The sequence below is a fragment of the Podarcis cretensis genome, assembly GCF_951804945.1.
Source record: "Podarcis cretensis genome assembly, chromosome: 16".
Lineage (NCBI taxonomy): Eukaryota > Metazoa > Chordata > Lepidosauria > Squamata > Lacertidae > Podarcis > Podarcis cretensis.
This window is the reverse complement of record NC_137186.1, coordinates 84,818-104,963: the sequence shown is the minus strand read 5'-3', so window position 1 is coordinate 104,963 and position 20,146 is coordinate 84,818. Positions and strand designations below refer to the sequence as shown.

General features: G+C 53.4%; 1 protein-coding gene across 4 annotated transcripts in view; it reads right to left on the bottom strand.

Annotated features, from left to right (window-relative positions):
• The window catches only part of PEAR1 (platelet endothelial aggregation receptor 1), a 38,371-nt gene extending 18,503 nt beyond the window's left edge, over positions 1–19,868 (bottom strand). The window contains exons 1-7 of one of the 4 annotated variants that reach the window (XM_079957496.1): positions 19,292–19,868; positions 6,055–6,150; positions 5,230–5,334; positions 4,624–4,724; positions 4,007–4,099; positions 1,579–1,825; positions 1,229–1,352 (exon numbers count right to left, since the gene is read on the bottom strand). In XM_079957496.1, the coding sequence (XP_079813622.1) occupies positions 1,229–1,352; positions 1,579–1,825; positions 4,007–4,099; positions 4,624–4,724; positions 5,230–5,334; positions 6,055–6,149 (765 nt within the window). In that variant the 5' untranslated portion in view covers position 6,150; positions 19,292–19,868. Of the gene's footprint in view, positions 1–1,228; positions 1,353–1,578; positions 1,826–4,006; positions 4,100–4,623; positions 4,725–5,229; positions 5,335–6,054; positions 6,151–8,607; positions 9,669–19,291 lie in introns of those variants that run through there. The other 3 variants (XM_079957498.1, XM_079957497.1, XM_079957495.1) reach the window with 3 other exon arrangements.
• Positions 19,869–20,146: the final 278 nt, after the last annotated feature.

Below are 20,146 nucleotides of genomic sequence, written 5' to 3'. Positions count from 1 at the left end.
ATTCCTAGAGTGAACATGTTTACACCTGGGGAGGAATGTTTGTCCAGCCAGCTGGTAAACTTCCTGTTTCCTTCTGGGTTGGGACAGACTTCCTCTGCATGTGACTAGAGGTGGGCGTGGCCTCACCTGTGCAGGTAACGACAAAAGCACAGGGCAGGGCAGCCATCTCTCTCTCTATGACTACATGCGTTGAAGAAGCAACATCTGCTTAGCCAAAGATGCTCTCTTGGCCTCCAGCCAAGAGAGGACAAAGGGACTGTCTCCTTATGAGATAGTTTCCAGGTGTATGTAAATTTTCTAAGCTAAGCCTGCCTTCTGGGATCTGATTGTGAACAGAATGTGAGTGAGTAAACTCTTTTTATACTTTTATAGAAGACTTTTTCGTGTCTTATCTTTTATGAGGTAATAAGGGGAAAATACCAGAACAGTTATTCTAGAGGCTTTAGTCAGCCTCAGCAAATGCATCCGCTGTGAGTTTATTTATTTTTTTTAAATAGATTTTTATTAAAATTTTAAAGGTTACATGAGTAATAAAAAATAACAACAGAAAAACACCCAATTAAACCAAAAAAGAAAGCAAAACAATACATAAAAACAAGTCCCATCAAAGAAAAAAAGATTAAAAAAGAAAAACAGACAAAAAAGAAAAAAAAATGCATACAATAAAAAAAAGAACAAATCAAACCTTTACATAACATTCTTTCTTTAGCTTATTTCCTTGACCTCCTCACACCTCCCCTCTTTGTATTCTGGTTCAGTTAGATATTTCAGCAAATCCTTCATCTTTGTTTTTATCCTAATAATTTATCCTAATATACTGTAATTTAACATTCTCTTCTTTCACCAATTAATCATCCATTTTTACTTTGTTTAATCTTATTTCTCATTAAAATTAATATATTTGAACTGTGAGTCTAAAAGGGGGAATGTTACTCTGCTAAATTGTGAACTTGTTAACACAAGTTGGAAAGGCTCTAATCGAACAATATATCCTCGCCTGCATCCCTGAACATTCCCACAAAAACCCACTTTGCTCAGGTTGGGACTCAGCTGAAAAGGCAGAGCCCTGCGTTCTCCTTACCTGTGGTGGCACCTGAGCAGGTGAGCACTCAGGTCAGTGGCTGGACGTACAGTGCAGGCCCACTTCCCCCATCCCCATCCTAGGGCCTGGAACCACAAGTGCCCCAGGCCCCTCCTCTCTCTCTCACACACACACACATAAACGTACCATCCACCCTGGAGGGCAGGCGCACTTGCTGGTCTCAGGGGGGTGGCAGATGCCCCTGTTCTGGCAAGGGCACAGGGCCTGGCACTGGAAGCCACTGGTGTCGTTTTGGCAGGACTGCTCGCAGCTGCAAGAGACGAGGAAGGGTGAGGCTGAGCTGGCAAGGACCCTTCCCCTCAGCCTCACCTTTAAAGCGACTCTCAGAAGCATGAGAAACTCATTCTAGGTTTTGCCCTGAGGAGAGATTGGAACCCAGCTCCAGACCATAACAGACCTCAGCCCAGTTCACCAGAGGTCTACAGCCCCCCCCAGCTTTTCTGTCTGCCAACCTGCATCCCCGAGGCGCTACTCACTGTGGGCCGCTGAACCCCGGGGCGCACAGGCAGGCCCCTGTCTCCGTGTCGCACTGGGCACCATTCTCGCAGTGGCAGCCCATCTGGCAGTCCTGGCCGTAGGTACCCGGGGGGCAGAGCTCCTCGCAGGAGGGGCCCTTGTAGCCCGGCGGGCAAAGGCAGGCCCCAGACAGGGGGTGGCAGCTGCCTCCGTTCAGGCACCCACAGGGCTGCTGGCAGTCTGGCCCCCAGGACAGGCGGTTGCACCCTGGAGGGGGAGGGGGAGGAGAGGAGGAAGAGGAGGAAGAAGAAGGAAGAGGGGCTGAGGAAAGGCAAGTTGGGTTCAGGGCAGACTGCACCAACCAAAGGATGGCCAAGAACTCTGGGCGGCCACACAAAATGGGGGTACCCCTACCAGCCGGGTGAGTGTTGGGAGGGTCTTCCCACACAAGGCTCTAATATTTAAAATAAAAATTACATGCCGCCCATCTGACTGCATTGCACCAGTCACTCTGGGCGCCTTGCAACAAAATACTAAAAACATACAAGAAAGCCTCAGTTACAGGTAGGTAGCTGTGTTAGTCTGCCGTAGTTGAAACAAAATAAAAAAATTCCTTCCAGTAGCACCTTAGAGACCAACCTTGTTCTTGGTGTGAGCTTTCGTGTGCATGCACACTTCTTCTGATACACTGAAACAGAAGTCACCAGACCCTTATATGTAGTGGGAGGGTGGGGAGGGGGGATTACTCAGAAGGGTGGTGGGAATGGGTGATTGGCTGGTAGGTGTGGTAAACCTGTTGACGACTGTTAATGACTGCAATTGGTCTTATAGGAAAAAGCAAGGGGTGAGATGGCTAAAAATAGCTTTATCGTGTATAATGAGAGAAGAATCCAATGTCTCTATTCAGACCAGGTCTCTCCATAGTTTTAAGTTTGGTAAGAAGTTGCAATTCAGCAACTTCTCTTTCCAGTTTATTTCTGAAATTCTTTTGTACTACCCACCTGTAACTAGTTACAGGTAGTAGCTGTGTTGGTCTGCGTAGTCGAAACAAAATAAAAAAATTCCAGTAGCACCTTAGAGACCAACTACGGTAAGATGTTCTTGGTATGAGCTTTCGTGTGCATGCACACTTCTTCAGATACACTCTCTCTCTATACAGTGGTGCCTCGCAAAACGAAATTAATCTGTTCCACGAGTCTCTTCGTCTTGCGGTTTTTTTCGTCTTGCGAAGCACGGCTATTAGTGGATTGGCGGATTAGCGCTATTAGCGGTTTAGCGGCTATTAGCGGCTTAGCAGGTTAGCGGCTATTAGCGGCTTAGAAAAAGGGGGAAAAAGGGAAAAAACTCGCAAGAACTCGCAAGACGTTTCATCTTGCGAAGCAAGCCCATAGGGAAATTCGTCTTCTGAAGCACCTCAAAAGACAGAAAACTCTTTCGTCTAGCGAGTTTTTCATCTTGCGAGGCATTCGTCTTGCGGGGCACCACTGTATAAGGAGCTTGGCAGGCCCCCCCTCAGTCACAGCAGGGTGAGGGTTTCTGGGGTTGGGGGGGAAGCAGTGTGTCACACCCCAGGGCTGCTGCCTGACAGACCCCTCATCTTGTTCACAACTGCCCTTGGTGGCTGCTGGCTCCCCTCACCAAGGAGAGGAAGTTGAGGCTCCCAACAACCCCCCCCCCCCCCCCGTTCCATGAAAAGCCCCTTCTCTTTTCCCCAGGAAGCCCAAAGGAGTTTCGCCCCAGAGGAGCAAAAGCAGTGGCAGCCTCCCTGAGGCCGGTCCCTGTCTGCCTGGCTCTGCAGAATCCTCCCCCCACATGCACACTTGAGCAGCCCCCTTTGCAGGCAGCCCCCGCTCTCCGCCCGCCCCTGTTCCCTCTGAAGTGCTTGTTTCCCAGCCAGTGACCTGCTTTCAACTCCAGGCCCAGAGGGACGCCTGGGAACTGGCTGCCTCCACGACCTTTGGAGGAAGAGGCCCCTCTGTTGCCTCAGGCTGGTGCAGCGAAAACAGGACCCACTTGGCCACTCCTGCCAGGCTCACAGTGAGCCCCACAACCTCCACCCAAGAGGCATCCCTGCCTCCCATCCCTTTATGCGCATGGGAAGGGGAGGGGCTCCCGAGGCAGTTCTCTGTGTGTCCATCTGCATGTGCACAAGGGCAAAGGTGGTGCACCTGGTTCCTCCATCGCAGGCCAAGCCTTGCTGTGACCACCTGAGCTTCTGAGAGGGGCAGCAGGTGGGGACGAGGCACAGCAGCAACTCACAACCCCCATAAATCAAGGACCAAGAAGATGCTGGCCTGGAGATGCCCTCAGAGAGGATGCTTTGCCGCTTTAGAGGGGCGACAGGCCAGGGGGAGAGAAACAGGCCCAGTTCCCCCAGGTGCAGCCCCACCTACTCCCAAGTAGGCAGCCCTCGCTGTGCAGCAAAGAAAAGACCTCGTGGAGACTCACCGCTGGAGCAGTCGGGGCCCTTCCAGCCGTCAGCACACTGGCATTGGTTCGGGGCCACACACCTCCCGTGGACGCACTCCTGGGTGCAGCTAGCTGCAAGGGGGGGGGAGGAGGCACAGGGTCAGGGACACATCCTGCCTGCTCTGAGGTCTCCAGGCAGCTGCTGGAAAAGCAGCTCCACTGGGACCTCAGGGGGGCTAGGAGGGAGCTGGTCAAGCAGGGCGGGGGGAGACCAGACATTGTGGAGGAACCAAGGGGGCTTCAGGCAGCAGTGGAAAAGGGCCCCACCTGGACGGCCAGACAGGAGGTCAGGAGCAGGAGGGAGGGAGGCCCACAAATGAAGACCCCACCCCTTTGTGGCTTGCCAAAGCAAGCAGAGCCCCCTCCCCTCCTCTCCCTACCACCCCTTGCAGGGGACCAGCCTCAAAGACTCGTAGCCAACCCCCCCACCTGCCGCTTGGCCCCCTCCCCACTTTGGCTTCTGCCAGGCCAGGTGGAGGGATGGCACAAAGGCAGAGTTTGATTTGGGGACCCCCGCCCCACATGCCGCGGCAACTGGGTTGGTTGCTGGGCCGGGTGGGGGTTGGGGATGAGGATGGACGGACAGACAGACTCACGGACGCAGCGCTCCTCGCTCTCGTAGTAGCCATTGCAGCAGTGATGGCGCCTCCTGTAGTCGATCTTCACGCCTTGCCGATAGGCTGCCTTGTAGAGAACCCTGCGCGAGGCCAAAGGGTCAGGGCCTGGCCTACTTTGCAGGGTGGGCTGCTGCGGCCAGGGTCCAAGGAAGTTGCTGACTGCATTTGCAGCAATGGAGGAGGAGCAGCAGCAGCCCCCTTCTCCTTCCCTTACTCCTGATGCCCCCACGGGGCGACTGGGAGAGGCAAGAGCCCTGCTGCGGAAGCCCTCAAGGCAAGGATCTCCCTGCTGCCACTTGCAGCTGGGCTTGGCCAGAGTAGCCATCTGGAACTCCCTGCTGCAAGGAGCAGGAGGAAGCATCAAGCTTAAGCCCTGGAACCTCAGATTGGAGCATCAGCAACAGCAGGCCTGGCCTGGCCACCTCTCCATGCACAAGACAGCCCCCTCCCCACCCGCGGCATCCCAGGCGGACAGGCCCCTGGCTCACCCGGAGACCCTTGAGGCCAGCACTCAGCATCTGCCGTTGCCCACCCCGCTTCCCCTGCTGGAGAAATGCAAAATGCAAGGAGGAGCTGGGCTCTTACTTGTGGTGAGTGCAGGTCTTGGCGAAGGGCCACGCTCCGTCGCAAGGCTCCTCGAAGGCCTGGGAGTACGGCTGCACATAGGACTCCTTGGAGGGGGTTGTGAAGCTGCGAGAGGGGAGGCAGGAGAAAGGGAATCCTCTGGGGGTCACTGGCCTGGCTTGGCTGGCCACCGAGAACTCAGCGGAAACAGATCCCCAGATCACAGGCAAAAACAAGCTGGATCCCGCTCCCCAACCACATTGAAATAAACACCCACAAAACACTTGCTCTGTTTAGATTTCTACTCCTGAGAAAAAAAGGGAGGCACCCTCTTACCTCTGATTTATTTCAGATCTTTATTTGAATGGCATTGAAAGGCAGTGAGAGCCCCACAAGAAGAGGGGGGGGCAGTCTTGGGGTGGCTGGGCTGAAAGAGAAGCCCCGAGACCTTTGTCCCATGGGCAGGGATTATTCAACTGAGATTCGTGCATTGCTGGGGGGGGTGGACTAGAGGACCATTTGGGTCCCTTCCGTGGGGTTTGCAGCCAAATCAGAAATGCACATTTTGATAGACAAGCGCAGGGCTAGTGCACAGGGAGTTCCCAAACTTCCTGGAGGGCCTTCTGTATGTGGCCCACTTCCCCAGCCTCCTCTGGGAGGTTGTGTGTGTGTGTATCTGTATACACACCTCTCGTATATCTGTATCATATATCGTAAACTGCCCTGTGAGCCTTGGGTGAAGGACGGTATAGAAATTTTAATAATAACAGCAGCCATGTGAGCCTCATTCCCACCCACTTCCTGATGCATTCCACACAAACCCTCCAAGTCTCCCTAGTTCCTCACCTTTCCCAGTAGCTGCACACGTTGGGGTCGCTGGGACTGAGCAAGAGGCCCCAATCCAGTTGCATCCACAGCAAGAGAATGGAGTACTGAAGCATCCTAGGGAGGAGGAGGGAGGAGGGCAGGTCAGTCCCGATGAGACAGGAGGAGCCTCCAGAGACCCAAAGCCCTTCCAAGGGAAGCCGCCTGACAATTCAGCTCCCAGCCCTGGCCTCGGAAGTGAGGGGCAGCCCAGGAGAGGCAGACCGTGTTCCAAAGAGGGAAAGTCATCTGTCACAATTATCTTGTATCTGGCACGAGAGATTGATCGAGGCTAAATACAGCCTTGCAAGTGTGCTGAATGCTCTGTTGCCAAGGCGACACAAAACTGAGGACGGGCCAAACAAAGCAACATTTTGGGTACTGCAGATACGGGTATTCCTGCCCCAGCATCCTCTGCTGAAGGAGAAGCAAGCGCTCCCTCCCTGCGGCCATCAGGCCGCTTGTGCTGATGCCAGACAGGCTGGCAGGTGGAGGATTATTCAACTCCTTTTGCACCTGCAGGGAGTGACTCTGGGCTCCAGGGAGATTTCTCCATGCCTCACAAGTCCAGCCCAGCCAGAAGCTGAACACAGAATCCAGTTGTTTAATTAAAACAAATCAGTGCAGGTTCAGACTCAGAGGTTGGATGGTCATCTGTTGTGCAGGATTTGGGTGAGAATCCTTCATTGCGGGGGATGACCCTCAGGAGAGAGGTGAAGAGATTGGTGATATTGGGTCTCTGCAAAAGTTCCCACCTGACTCTGCCAAGCAACATACATTATTCTCTGGATTGCTGCCCTCATCTGTTCTGTTCCAAAAGAAGAACTTCCCAGATTTCCCTTGATGCCCCCTGAAGCCCCGACCCCTCAATGCCAATGCCAGCTGTCCAGCTTGGAGATAAACACAGGAAGCCCCCAGTGAAAATAGGAAGCGAGCAGAGAGAAGGTTTTCCTCTCTCACCTCCAGCTGGGCCACCTCTAGATGCCCAAGGGGCAAGATGACCCCTGGAGCCAAGCAGTCCCACCTAGAGATGGGAAGGCCTGGGGGGAAAACAGAAAAATTGGGGGGGGGGGGAACCATGTTTTTTTTCAGAAGCTGGTTTTTTCCAGAAAAAATGAAAAAAATCGTTTGGTATAGTTTGAATATTCCACACACTTCCCCCTCCCCAATTTTTTCCTGAAAAAAAAAGACTTTGGGAAAAAACAGGGGAAAAACTGCCCCTCCCAATTTTTCCATTCCCCCCCCGGGCTTCCAGCACCCCCACTTTGGAGCTCCCTGCCAACTGACACCAGGCAGGTGCTCTCACTGTACTCTTTCCAGCAACTGCTCAAAACATTTTTGTTAGGGCCAGCCCATCTGAACACGTAGAAGCTGCATGCGATTTACTTCCTTTTAACCACTGCTGTCTTTAATCATCTTTTGAATACTCTTAAATACCAGCTTTTAACTGTGTTTTATCTAGAGATGTCAAATTTCCAGAAATTTTGAAGCCATGAAGAAAAAAAGTTTTTTTCCTTGTTTCCTCCCAGAAAAAATGGACATTTTGGAAAAAGTGAAAAAAAGTTCAGTGTGGAATAGTTTTACAAATTGCGTGAAAGGCGGTGTATATAAAAAAAAGCAAGAAGCCATCAACATAAATAAGAAGTCCATGAGAAAAATGACAAAGAGGAAGAGGAAGAAGAAATGGAAAAAGATAGCGGTAGTTCAGAAAATGAGATAGAATAAACCTTAACTTTAACTTTATTTGCTGTTGGTAAAGGTAAAGGTACCCCTGACTGTTAGGTCCAGTTGTGGACGACTCTGGGGTTGCGCGCTCATCTCACTCTATAGGCCGAGGGAGCCAGCGTTTGTCCGCAGATAACTTCCGGGTCATGTAGCCGGGTCTGGCAAACCAGAGCAGCGCACAGAAATGCCATTTACCTTCCCACCAGAGCAGTACCTATTTATCTACTTGCACTTGATGTGCTTTCGAACTGCTAGGTGGGCAGGAGCTGGGACCGAACAACAGGAGCGCACCCGGTCGTGGGGATTCCAACTGCTGACCTTCTGATCGGCAAGCCCTAGGCTCTGTGGTTTAGACCACAGCGCCACCCTTTTCCTGTTGGTGCTAAGGGGCAAATCTGATTATTATTTATGTTGATGGTTTCTTGCTTTTTTTGTTGTTGCTTTTGAGGGAAAGGAGGGTGGTTACCTGTTTTATTGCAAGCATAATACTTTTTATCTACACTGTGTTTCACACAATTTGTAAAACTTTTCCACACCGAACCTTTTTTCAATTTTTCCCAGAAAAAAAACCGGGGGGGGGGAACGTTTCCCCCCCCATGGCTTCAAAATTTCTGGAAATTTTACATCTCTAGTCCCGCCTCCCCCCGCTCTCCGAGGATGGGGTTGCTGGCAGGGCATTTATTCTACAGCAGAATGGCCCTTCCAAACCCCATTTCTTCAGGGACACCTTTCAGGCCAGCTGCAGCCACCCACACGCAGGAAAAGTACAGCAGGCTTGGAGGGGAACTTCATAGCTCCTTCGCATCTCACCTCCTGCCAAACATTTCTCTCCACAGAGATCCCGCTCGCCGAGCCCATCCCAGGACGCAGGAAGCCCCTTCCTGGCCTTGTGCTGGGCGGACGCTGCCTCTGTTACGGGCCACTCGCTCCCTATGGCAAATCAGCACAGGCTGCTCATCTCTGAGCCGATTGCTCGTTTCCTGCAAAAGGCTGTTTTCCAAACCGGAATGCAAGCTGGCACCAGGAGCCCAGGAGTCTCTGCGTGGTCTCCCTCAACCGTGCAAACACATTGAAGGACGCCCTGAGTGCTGCTTCTTCTCAGTGGCTTGTCTTTTGGTCAGCCAAGCCTTCGGCGGCAGCTCCATAGCTGGACAGGTTCTGCCATCGGGGGAAAGCGTGTTTCTTGGGTCCACTTCACACGCCCTTTTGCCACCCTGATGGCTGCAGCGCCTTTCGTTTACGGGAACAAGGAGAGCCAGCTGGCAGCAGTATCCATCGCTGCCAATGAGCTGGTCGTTAGGGGCCACTGTCACCCCCAGCCCCCCCCCCCCATGGCTCAGATGCGCTAGTTGAGGTCAGGCAGGCCCATTCTCCCTGTTGATCTTCTGGCACCTATGGGAGACCTCCCCCTCCGCCTTACAGCGGGAATTTAAACTGAATTCTGACTTTATAGTTTTAACTGGGGGGGGGGGGGGTTGCACTGAATTACTTGCACGCTGCTTAGAGACGATTTCAGTTACGCTATCAGAACAAATGACATTTTAAAAAATGAAAGGAAATATTCCTCCACTATTAACACTACGGACATATCGTGTGTGTGTGTGTGTGTGTGTGTGTGTGAGAGAGAGAGAGAGAGAGAGAGAGAGAGAGAGAGACTCTGCTTTATCTCACTGTTAAACATTGACTACCTTGGTCTGTTAAACAGGAAAAAAGTGTCCTCTGTTGCACTTAGGAGAGTCATCTGCAGGTCTCAGCTGTGAACGGGTTACTTGCACCTGCTCGCCTGCCTCCCGAAATGGCTGCCCTAAGTGCCCCCCTTCCCTTTGGCAGCAACTCTCCTGGGTTATTTGCTGAGCAAGCTGTTGCCTGTGGGTCCCCCTCCCTCATCCCTCCTGCCCGTCCCCCTGATGCTGGAAGTGGGGTGGGGTGGCATAGAGGAGAGTCTGAGGAGCACCCAAAGGTGCTCTGCACAGTTAGCCCCACCCACTCCAGGATCTGAGCTGGGGAGGCGTTTTTTGGAGGGGGAAATGCCAGAAAATGTGAAACCAGGGAGGAAAAAGAAAGCCCCCAGGATTACAGAGCCGCCACCCAAATGACAGCAGGGACCAGGGTACCAACTCGAATAAAATGGGGGGGGGGCAGGTAAGCCCCGCCGCGCATAAGTGATCACATGACACGATGCACACACACTATTTGAATTGCAATGCCTATCTACTGGGGGGGAGGGGCTGGCCCCCCTTAAATATTTTATTGGGGAAGCTGAATCCCCTTTGGCTCCTAGGAGCTGGCTCCTATGGCAGGGAGTCAATGCTCAAGATATTGCCCGAGAATTCTTGGTGGAAACAGACCGCTGGCCTGGGTCCGAAGGGGGGAGGTGAGGCTGCTGAAGGGGGGACTGCATGGCCCAGAGCCCTCAAGTGGCACCAGGGGGGACCCTTGCTGCAGCGGCGGAGCATAAGCCCGCACTGCCTAGGGCGGGCGCACTCCCAAAGGGGGCGGAACACACAGCTCCCCCCTTCCCCCGATGGCTCGGGGTAGGCTTGGGAGTCGCGGGTGGGTGGCGCGCCAAATGTCACCCCCTCAGCAAAGACACCTGGGGCGGACCACCCCCTTGTCCCCTTCCTCCGCCCCTGCCTCGCTGGGCAACCTATATTCCACCAGAGAATGGGGGGGGGGGGACGACACACTCCTTGAAAGGACATCCAGGAGCGCCTGGAACTGATCAGACCAGAGGGCTCCTCCTGCTTTTGTGTAGAAGATGCAAATCCAGCCTCTGCTCGCCACCCTCCCGCGCTGGGACCACCCGTGGAGGAGGAGGAGGAGAGGGGACGACCTTGGCGGGAGGCTGCATTCCCAGCCCCCAGCCCTTGCAAAGCTCCAAAAGTCGCTTATAGAGAGCGGGAGGCCGGTGGGGGCGGATTCCCAGCGGAGGGTGGGAGTTTCTAGGCGCTCCTGGCCGGCTGTGGCTGGACCCGCCCCGAAGCTTGGCTGGAAGAGGCGTTCCAGGGCTTGTCCGGGCCCTGGAGGAGCTCAGCCTGCCTGTGTGTGGCCCCCGCATTGCCTTCAGGAACAGAACGAGATTCCTGCCCCAAAGGAGCCCCAAAGGCACATAGAGAGGAGTTGGAGAGGGGTGGCCCCACCCACTCCCTAGCCCCAGAGATCCAGGAAGATTTGCCTGTTCCAGCCCTTGATTGTGAGCGGCGACTTCACTCTGCCTCCCTCGACATGGACATCGCATTCTGCCAAGGAAGACCCTGGGAGACGGAGGCAGAACAACACAAGTCATAGCCAGAGCGACACAAGAAGCTGGAGCTTCATGAGAACGTCAGAGGAGCCATGCCCTGCTGCTGGATCAGGCCAGAGGGGCCCCATCACAGTACAGCCCCCTGTTCTCCAAGGGGCCTAAGCAAGAGCAGCAACGCTCCCCACTTGGGATTCCCAGAAACTGGTCTTCAGATGAGCACCACCTCTGAAACTGGAGACAGCATCTAGCAGCAAGAAGACCTTAAGAAGAGCAGCTGCAGCCAATGCGACCCACCAGCCTGTCCTCACAGTGGCCAACCAGGTGCCCAGGAGCCATAACAGATGGGACTGAGGGACCCCCAAAGCAGGCCAAAAGCGGCTCAGACTCTGCAGAGGCTGGTCTAGGTTCTGAAATAAATCCAGTGGCTGCAAGTCTTTTTCAGAAGCTCTGCAGCCGAGCTCTGCCTCGCCCTTTCAAGGCCCACATCTGGACTCCATCAGCCCCCCTGTAGTGGCTTTTTAGTGTAATTAAATACCCCTCCCCATTAATGCTTGCGGTGCGCATTTTACGTTCCTTCTGCAACTGACTGGAAACAGGAAATGACCCCTGGAGCTTCCCCATCCCAGTACCAGCTGGAGGTTGCTGTGTGGGAAAGAGGGGCTGCCTAGCTCTGCTGCTCTCCCAGCCGCGCCAAGGACACCAGCGCTGCAGCCCTCCTTGTGGCTGGGAATCGCCAGGAAGAAGGTGGCCAGAAATGGGGATATCCCATCCCCGCCTGCTCTTGAGTTGCCCTGAAGGACAAAAATGTCAGGGTGCGCTGAAGCCAGGCCAGGACCTGCACACAGCACCATGGCTGCTGCTTTGTGGTTTGCTGCCGAAAGGTCACCTGTGGGGCCTGAATGGGGAGGCAGGAGGGTCTTGTGGAGGGTGCACTACTCTCACCCTGCAGCTCTTCCTCACCCAGTTATGGCCTTTCATTTTGGCCTGAGACAAAAAGGCTCATTTTGTACAGGGCTACAAGCAAAGGCCTGGACTGAGCAGGGACCACTGCTTACCCAAGACCCCACTCCAGAGAGGGGAATGTCGTTTGGCATTAAGAGGGAGGTGCTGCTCCCCTGGGGGGGGGGGATTCCGGAATGCGATTCTCCAAGTAGCGCCAGAAGCCTGCAAAGGGGGCTTTTGCTTCCCTGGTGGTGAGCCTGGCTCTGCCAAGCACAGTTGCCTGCTCAGCTCCAAAGGGAGCAACGCGCCTGGGAAGAGGAGGAAAGTTGAGGGGGAGAGTGGGAAGGGGAGGCCTGGAGGGCACTGAGGTGGCGCTTGGCTGGCCTGGAAGAAACAGCCTGCAGGGTGTCAGGGGAGCCTCTCAGCCAGCCCTGGTGGTGGTGGTGAGATGGGATGGAGGGGGAAGAGAGACTGGCTTGAATTACGGCTAAATTGTCACTGCGTGGGAAGCAGGGAAGCTGCCAGGAGCCCCCCCCCCCCTCACACAGTCAGAGCCCAGCAATGCCAGAACTTCCCGGTTTCTCTGGCCAGGGTGGATCTCTGAGCAAGAACATTCCTTGAAGGCCCGCGGGGACATCCTTAATGCTAGTGGATCAGCTGGCCTGCTGCCCCAGTTGAGAGACCCAGCAAATCTAATGCAGCTGCTTAACTCCTACGCTATAGCCCAGCCCAGCCCCCAAGCATCCTGGAAGGTGTGTTTCTAAGCATGCACCCATGCAGGCTAGATTTAGAGAGGACCACAGAACTGTAGAGTTGGAAGGGACCCCCAGGGTCATCTAGTCCAACCCCCTGCAATGCGGCAATTGCATCCCAGAGTTGAACATTCTCCCTAAGATGGAACAGAGGCAGATCCCAAGAGGCCTGTGGGGAAGCCTTGTTCCCTCAGGTAAGCCCAGCGGCCAGAGGCTCCCAGGAGTCCACAGGCCCCCTGCCAACTGCAGGCAGCCAGCAGACTGGCCTGGGCAGCTCAGAGGCAGTGAACTCTTGCCAGCACCCGCCCTGCCATGCCACTGTGTGCCGGCAGTGGGAAGAAGCACAGGCGCTGGTGCCAGGCTCCTCAGAGTGTGTGTGTGCCAGCCGTGGTGCTGCACATTCCTGGAAAGGACGGCTCTGCCTTCCTGAACTGATGCTGCAGAGGAAGACCCTCCCTCCCTTCGCCCCCACTTGCCGCCTTTGTGTCGCTCATCTTAATGCTGAAGAGATGAGCTCCAAACCACAGGAATGGCGCTGCCAGCCTGAGGGAGGGCACCAGGCAGCCAGATGACATTTAACAGGCAGAAAATCTGAGCCAAAAGACTGAAGCACAGCCCTGTTTGCCTGAAGTCAGCAAAAGCAGAAGGTTCCGAATCCCCAATACTGTATAAGTTTTCAGCTAAGAGAACCGACACCCACCTTTCATCCCAAGCAAGATGGTTCTTCCCACTGCCACTCCTAATATTACTTGGAGCCAGTGCTTTTTTCTGGGGGGACGTGGGGGGACGCATACCCCTAAACATTTTGTGTGTGTAAGTTTGGCTTCATTGAGGGGCAGTATTTCAATATGAGTACCCCTAAACATTTTTTTAGACAAAAAGCACTGCTTGGAGCCAATCCTCTTTTTAAAAAATGTTCATTAATGAAGCCCATGACTCGCAAGCGAGAATGACAGAATGCCATCTCATTTAGTTTAAGGACAGCTGTTTACAGACCTTCCAAGGGTCCCTATTTTCCAGGGAAAGTCCTGGATTTACAGAAGCTGTCCTCGTTTCTGATTTGATCCCAAAAGGTCCTGCTTTTCCTTAGGGCGTCCCTATTTTAATCAAAAAAATGTTGGAGGGCATGATAGGATGTCCCTCTTTTCATCTGAGAAATACTGGAGTGTGTGGAGTTAAGTAACTATAGATAAGTAACTATGCAACCTTTAGAAGACATCTGAAGGCAGCCCTGTATAGGGAAGATTTTTTAAAAAAATGTTTAATCTTTTGTTATGTTCTTATAGAATCATAGAAGAGTTGGAAGAGACCACAAGGGCCATCGAGTCCAACCCCCTGCCAAGCAGGAAACACCACCAGAGCACTCCTGACATATGGTTGTCAAGCCTCTGCTTATATACGGTATGTTGGAAGGCACCTGCAGTGGCTTGGGCAACATAGTCAGATGGGCAGGGTATAAACATTAAAATAGCAACAACAACAATTACTACTACTGCTATTGAATAAAGGTAAAGGGACCCCTGACGGTTAGGACGCCCCTATTTTCACTGGAGAAATGTTGGAGGGTATGTGTTTAGTGTAATCGCAGAGAAGAGGGCTGCTGGTGGCCACAGGTTCCAAACAACAGGAAGTAAATTTGGATATCAAAGAACTCTAAGAGCAGCTGAGCAATGAAGTCAGTTGGGCAGAAAAAGCTGGACTCTCCCCTCCTGCAAAAACTTGGATGGGTCCCTGGGACAGGGCTGCAGCAGAACTTGGCTTGCTGAAGAGTCACGGTCAAGCATACAGTGTCAGAGCAGAAGAAATGTGTGGAGAGGAGAACGGCCTCACTCTGTCCCAAGCGGCTGGGCAGGGCACACTCTTCCTGCTCCCACCCACTCCTTGCCCAGGCTCAAGCCAAGCCAGCCAAGCGCTTCTGGCTGGAAGTGCCCAAAAAACAGGGAAGGGCAGACTGGCCGTCCTTGTGACCCTGGCAGCCAGTGAGAGAGATCTGCGGGAGCTGAAGCAAAGGACCAGCAAGAGGCAAGTCCTCATGGCAGAAGGACGCCTTCCCATCAGATGTCAAGGAAATAAACAACTATCTGACTTTTGGAAGACACCTGAAGGCAATCCTGTATCTGGAATTTTTTAATGTCTAATGTTTTACCATTTTTAATGTGCTGTACGCCACCCAGAGTGTCTGGGGAAACCCAGCCAGATGGTGGGGTATAAATAATAAAATTATTATTATTATTATTAATGGGGAAAGGAGAGAGAAAAGTGATGATGGTATGTGGCTCTTGCCCACAATGAGTCTCCAGGGCCTCTGGCAAAGAGGGGTGCCCAGAGCCCCTCTAACTGCCACTGCTGGAGGCTGAGAATGTGCCCCCCAAGTTCTGGGCCCCCTTATCTCTTCCCCATCACTCATGGGGGAAGCTCATCAAGAGTCCCACCTACCGCTGACTGCTCTGACTCTCGCTTTGCCACACATGCGTCAAGGCCACACTTCCTTGTCACTATGACTTCATCACAGGAAGCACAGAGTTTGGGACAGAACTCCACTGCCAGAGGGTGGCCAGGAAATGCCTGCAAGGGAACACATTTCCAGGAACGCTGCATATCTGAGCAGACAGAGCAGACAGAGACAGATCTCACACAGACTGGCTCTCTAGGAAAGGAGGCTTGAGCAGCCGGGCAGTTGGGGGGGGGGGGGCTAGCTGTCAACTTTCAGATTTGAAAATAAGGGATAAGCAGCCTCACCTGTCCCGGGGATAGTCTACGGGATATCTAACAATCTGGGATAGCAGCAGGAAACGGCGCTGAAATAAGGGAATTTCCCGTCAAAAAAAGAGAAGGTTGACAGCTATGGGGGGCCCCTTCAATTTCATACAATGCAAACCTGCATAATCAGCTGCTCTCTCCCTCCTGTCCATTACCATCCCATGGAAGATAAACCCCTGTTCAAAATAAGTCATGCAATATTGAGTCACAAGGACGCACCTGACTCCACTGGAAGCTTTCCACCTGGGTGTCCCCATTCCCTTTTTTACCTGTGAGGAGTATATCTGTATCTACACGTCTCTGATTCAGCATTCAAAGAAGGATGTTTCATGGCCCGAAAGCTGAGGGGAGGGGGAGACAGCTGCCTTTGAGGACCCTGTCTTTGGGAGGCACGGCTGAAAGCGAAAGACCCATTTCCAAGCTGCGATGCAAAGGCAGGACTGACCCTTAAGCCACTTCACCCTCGGGGCTGGGGCCACTTCATAAGCCCTTCTTGCCAGCCAGCCACAAAACAAGTCCAACTCCATTGCATGGCTGGGGATGCCTGCACAGCCCTCTCCCAAGCCCCATGGTGGCCTGTGCCTTTGGGAGGTGCCAAGAGGAAAAGGAATGGGCAGGATCAGGCCCCCTTGAAGTTACCCCCTCCAACCAAAAGGCTTCTGGCAGCAGCTCAGGCTTTGGTGAGCTTCCACAGGGAGACCCTTTCAGGATCAGGGCCCAGGGTTGCCTTGTCATTGTGGGAAGGGAAAGAGAAAAAGAGAAAGAGAGGACAATTGCAGGCAAAGACTTCTTGCCTGTCCCCTGAAGTGCCTTCCATCTTTATGAGGAAGGCTGGAAGGGGAACAGCTGTCAGCCTCAGTTTTGGTCCCATCAGTGAGAACGCCCTCCTCCATGCACCCCCCCCCTTTGGCCTTCAGCAGCAGGATAAGGCCCAGAGGGACCAAGAGGCAGGAAGGGCAGATATCAGCTAGACGTGTGGAGACAATGCCTGAGGGCAAGAGCCAGTCCAGCTGTGGGGCCTCTGCCACCCCAGGAAGTCAAGGCCTCCCTTCGCTGGAGGTGTTTGGAGCAGGGCCTGGACACAGGCATCAGTCTGGGCTGCTGGGTTACTACATTTCTGCCCTGACTCCTCTGACTTTGGTGATTCCAAGTGTCTTACACAGGATTCACCTGCTGCTCCCCCTACACTCCCTCCCTCCCTCCCTCCCTCCCTCCCTCATCTCCTACCCCTTCCATCACCCGCCCAGAGATAGGAAGCTGCTGTTTACTTGGAAAACACACATGACCCTCATCTCCATTTTCCTGTTTATAGGAAATGAGCAAGTGGATGGTGAGCAACGGAGTGTCAACAGCAGAGGAGAGATCACACGAAAGGCAGCAGCAGCACGGCTCAACAAGAGGACAACTGGCTGCTGGCAGGAGATGCCTCTGGCCAGGATGCCCAAGACCAGGGCAGGGGCAGAATCATAGGATCTTAGTGTTGGAAGGGGCCTCAAGGGTCATCTAGTCCAGCCCCCCGCAATGCAGGAATCTCAGCTGGAGCATTCAGGACAGATAGCCATCCACCCTTCGCTTAAAAACCTCCAAGGAAGGAGAGTCCTCCACCTCTTGGGGGAGTCTGTTCTACCATCAAACAGCACTTAGTGTCAGAAAGTTCTTCCTGATGTTAAGTTGGAATCTCCTTTCTTGCAACTTGAAGCCATTGGTTCAAGTCCTCTCCTCCAGAGCAAGAGAAAACAAGTATGCTCCCTCCTCCATGTGGCAGCTGTGGTTGAAGATGGCTATTACACCTCCTCTCAGTCTCCTCTTTTCCAGGCTAAGCATACCCAGCTCATCAGGCTTGGTTTCAGGACCCTTGATCATCTTGGTCTCCCTCCTCTGCACACCTTCCACCTTGTCGACATCCTTCTTAAATTGTGGTGCCCAGAACTGAACACACTATTCCAAGTGTGGTCTGACCAAGGCAGAATAAAGCAGGACTGTTATTTCCCTTGATCTGGACACTATACTTTTGTTGACGCAGCCTAGAATAGCGTTAGCTTTTTTTGAATTCTGGTAATTTTGAATTCTGTTTCTGTCTTCTACGGCATTAGCTACCCCTCCCAGCTTGGTGTCATCTGCAAATTTGATGAGCTTCCCCTCAATTCCTTAACCCAAGTCATTTATAAAGACATTGAACAACAACGGGCCCAGGGCAGAACCCTGCAGCACCCCACTTGTCACTTGTTCCCAGGATGAGGAGGAACCGTTAATGAGCACTCTTTGAGTTTGGTCAGTCAACCAGCTGCAAATCCACCTGAGAGGAGCAGGCCAGATGAGTTTTAAGGCAGTGCATGCGGTTGTCCTGCACAGGGCAAGAGAAGGGGAAGCAGCAGCAGCCGCAGCAGCAGCCGCAGGAAAGGCCCTGGGGTCCCAGCAGCACCTTAGAGGCAGTGAGGTGCGGGCATGGGGGAGGGGGAGGAGCAACAACGGAGGAGGGGGAAGGTTGGAGGCAGAGAGGACACCCCTTCTATCCACCAGGCCAAAGACTCAGAAAAGTGGCATCTCTCCTTGAAAAAGAACTTTCTGGCACACGGTGGCTAGTGACGCAGCTTATGCCCCCCCCCCACCTTCCTGCCCCATCCTGTCAGGGAAAGTGGGGGACTCCTCCACCCGCCCACAAATGCCCACAGTGATGCACTTCCTTTGCTGGCCTGGCAGATAGGAGGAGGAAGAGGAGATAGGCTCTTGGAAGGCTCCACAACCCCCAGAGGCCCCCACATGCCCAAGCGCCTGACAAGAGGAGGAGCAGAGACAAGACACAGGACAGAAGCTACAGGGAGGACAATCCCCCCATCGCTGGAGCTGAGACTTTCCTCTCCTAGATGTCTTGCTCTCTCCATGCTCATTCCTGGGCCACCTCCAGTTGCTCCTCCAGGGGGTCTCCTCAGCGTGCTCAAGTGGGTGGTTTCAAAAGCAAGCCCCTCCACCTGCTGCTGCCCCTGGAGAGAGTTTCCTGCTCAAGCTCACCTGGTGGGCTGAGGCCACCAGCTCCTGCAAGAGGAACCAGCCAGTCCCTGCCTCGATTTAGGAAGAAGACAGCACATACTTGGGAAATGCTAGACAGCTACAGGCAAGCAAGACCCCGAAGCAAAGCCCCCGCCCTAGTCTTGCCCACCCACCACTTGGCCCATCCTTGTTGGGGCTGCTACCCACGCAGTCATTTAAAACATGAGATACGGGGGAGGCAATACTGCAAGGGCTTCTGGAGCGCGTTTAGACAGCCACCCCTAAAAAAGGATGGACGCAGCACACAAAGCAAATTCCGCCAGTTCCCCCCATTCAGAGGAGCACAACCCCCTCTCACCCATCTTGGATTGAAAAGCCTAAGCAACTATGAAAGCAGGAACCATTAGCAGAAACTCTTAGATTAGTATCCTGGAGAGAGTGCCTGTCAGTTGTGTCTGGTGGCCATTCCACTCTCTCTCTCCCACCCAGGACTGCCAGAGCCTAGAGGGCTCCTGTTGCCCCTCTGCATGTTGCCACCAGGCACAGCCTTCTCCACCACAGAAGACCCTGGGCCTGTTGCCTCTTCCTGAGAGGGGAAACTGTCACCATTGTTGGCCTCCTAGGGTAGCCAAGGCCAGCCTCTGGTGCTCGCAAGGCCACTCTGGCCAAGCTGCAAGGCCTTCCCAACCAACCCAAAGCTCCTTCTTCCAGTGCCCTGGCCTGGCAGCGTGTGGCCTTGGCTGGCCCAGGAGAGAAGCGGTCAGGACCCCTGGTTACCTGCAAAGCGCCCGGCCCACCTGGGACTTACCTGGTTCTTGCCAAGGGTCTGCCAGAGAATCTGCCTCCTCTCCTCCTTGCTACCTCTTCTACAAGAACCTATTGATGCAAGGAGGGCAAAGGAAACCAGAGAGACTCTGAGCTGCCACTCTGTTCCTAGCCAGAATAGTACAGGCGAGACCCCCAGCTGCCTCTTTCTTCCCAGCCTGATCTGTTTGGCTCTGGGGCTTCAGTGGGAGTGAGAGAAGATGAAGTGTGAGATGGGAGGGAGGGAGGAAGGGAGGGAGGGAGGAAAGGCAGGAAGGGGCTGGGATCTGCTGTCGGCTCTCAGGAAGTTTTGACAAGGAAACTCAGCAGAGCACTTGGAGAGGAATAATAAAAACACGCTTTTTTTCTTGGCAAGAGAACAAGATTGTTTGGAACACACAAAATATGCACTGAGAAAACAGCTCCCGGCCAGCCCCTCCTCAGCACTGTCTGAACCACCATCTGAGGTGGCCCCAAAGCTAGCATGACGGCGATGGGGGGTCGTGGGGGTCGGGGAGGCAGAGCAGAAGAGCAAAACCCAGCTGGGAAAAGAGGAATCTGCTTCAGTTTCGCTCTGTCATCAGGAACTTCCCAGGACCTTCTTAGCAGAGGGACCTCAGATATGAAAGCTAGGAGCTAAATGACACCTTAAACCTAGGTTATGGGTGCAACAACAGAATGTCTAGGTGCACTTTTTTTTATAACAAGAATTCAAAGCTGAAAATGAATGAACTGCAGCTAAAGTCTTATGTTCCTTTTTCACATGGTCTAGTCCTTTCCCTGCCCACTCCCCTAATATTCTTAAGAGGGTCTCTTCTCCAGTCTTCAGAGAGTGGCTGGAAGCCGGGAGGCAGAAAAA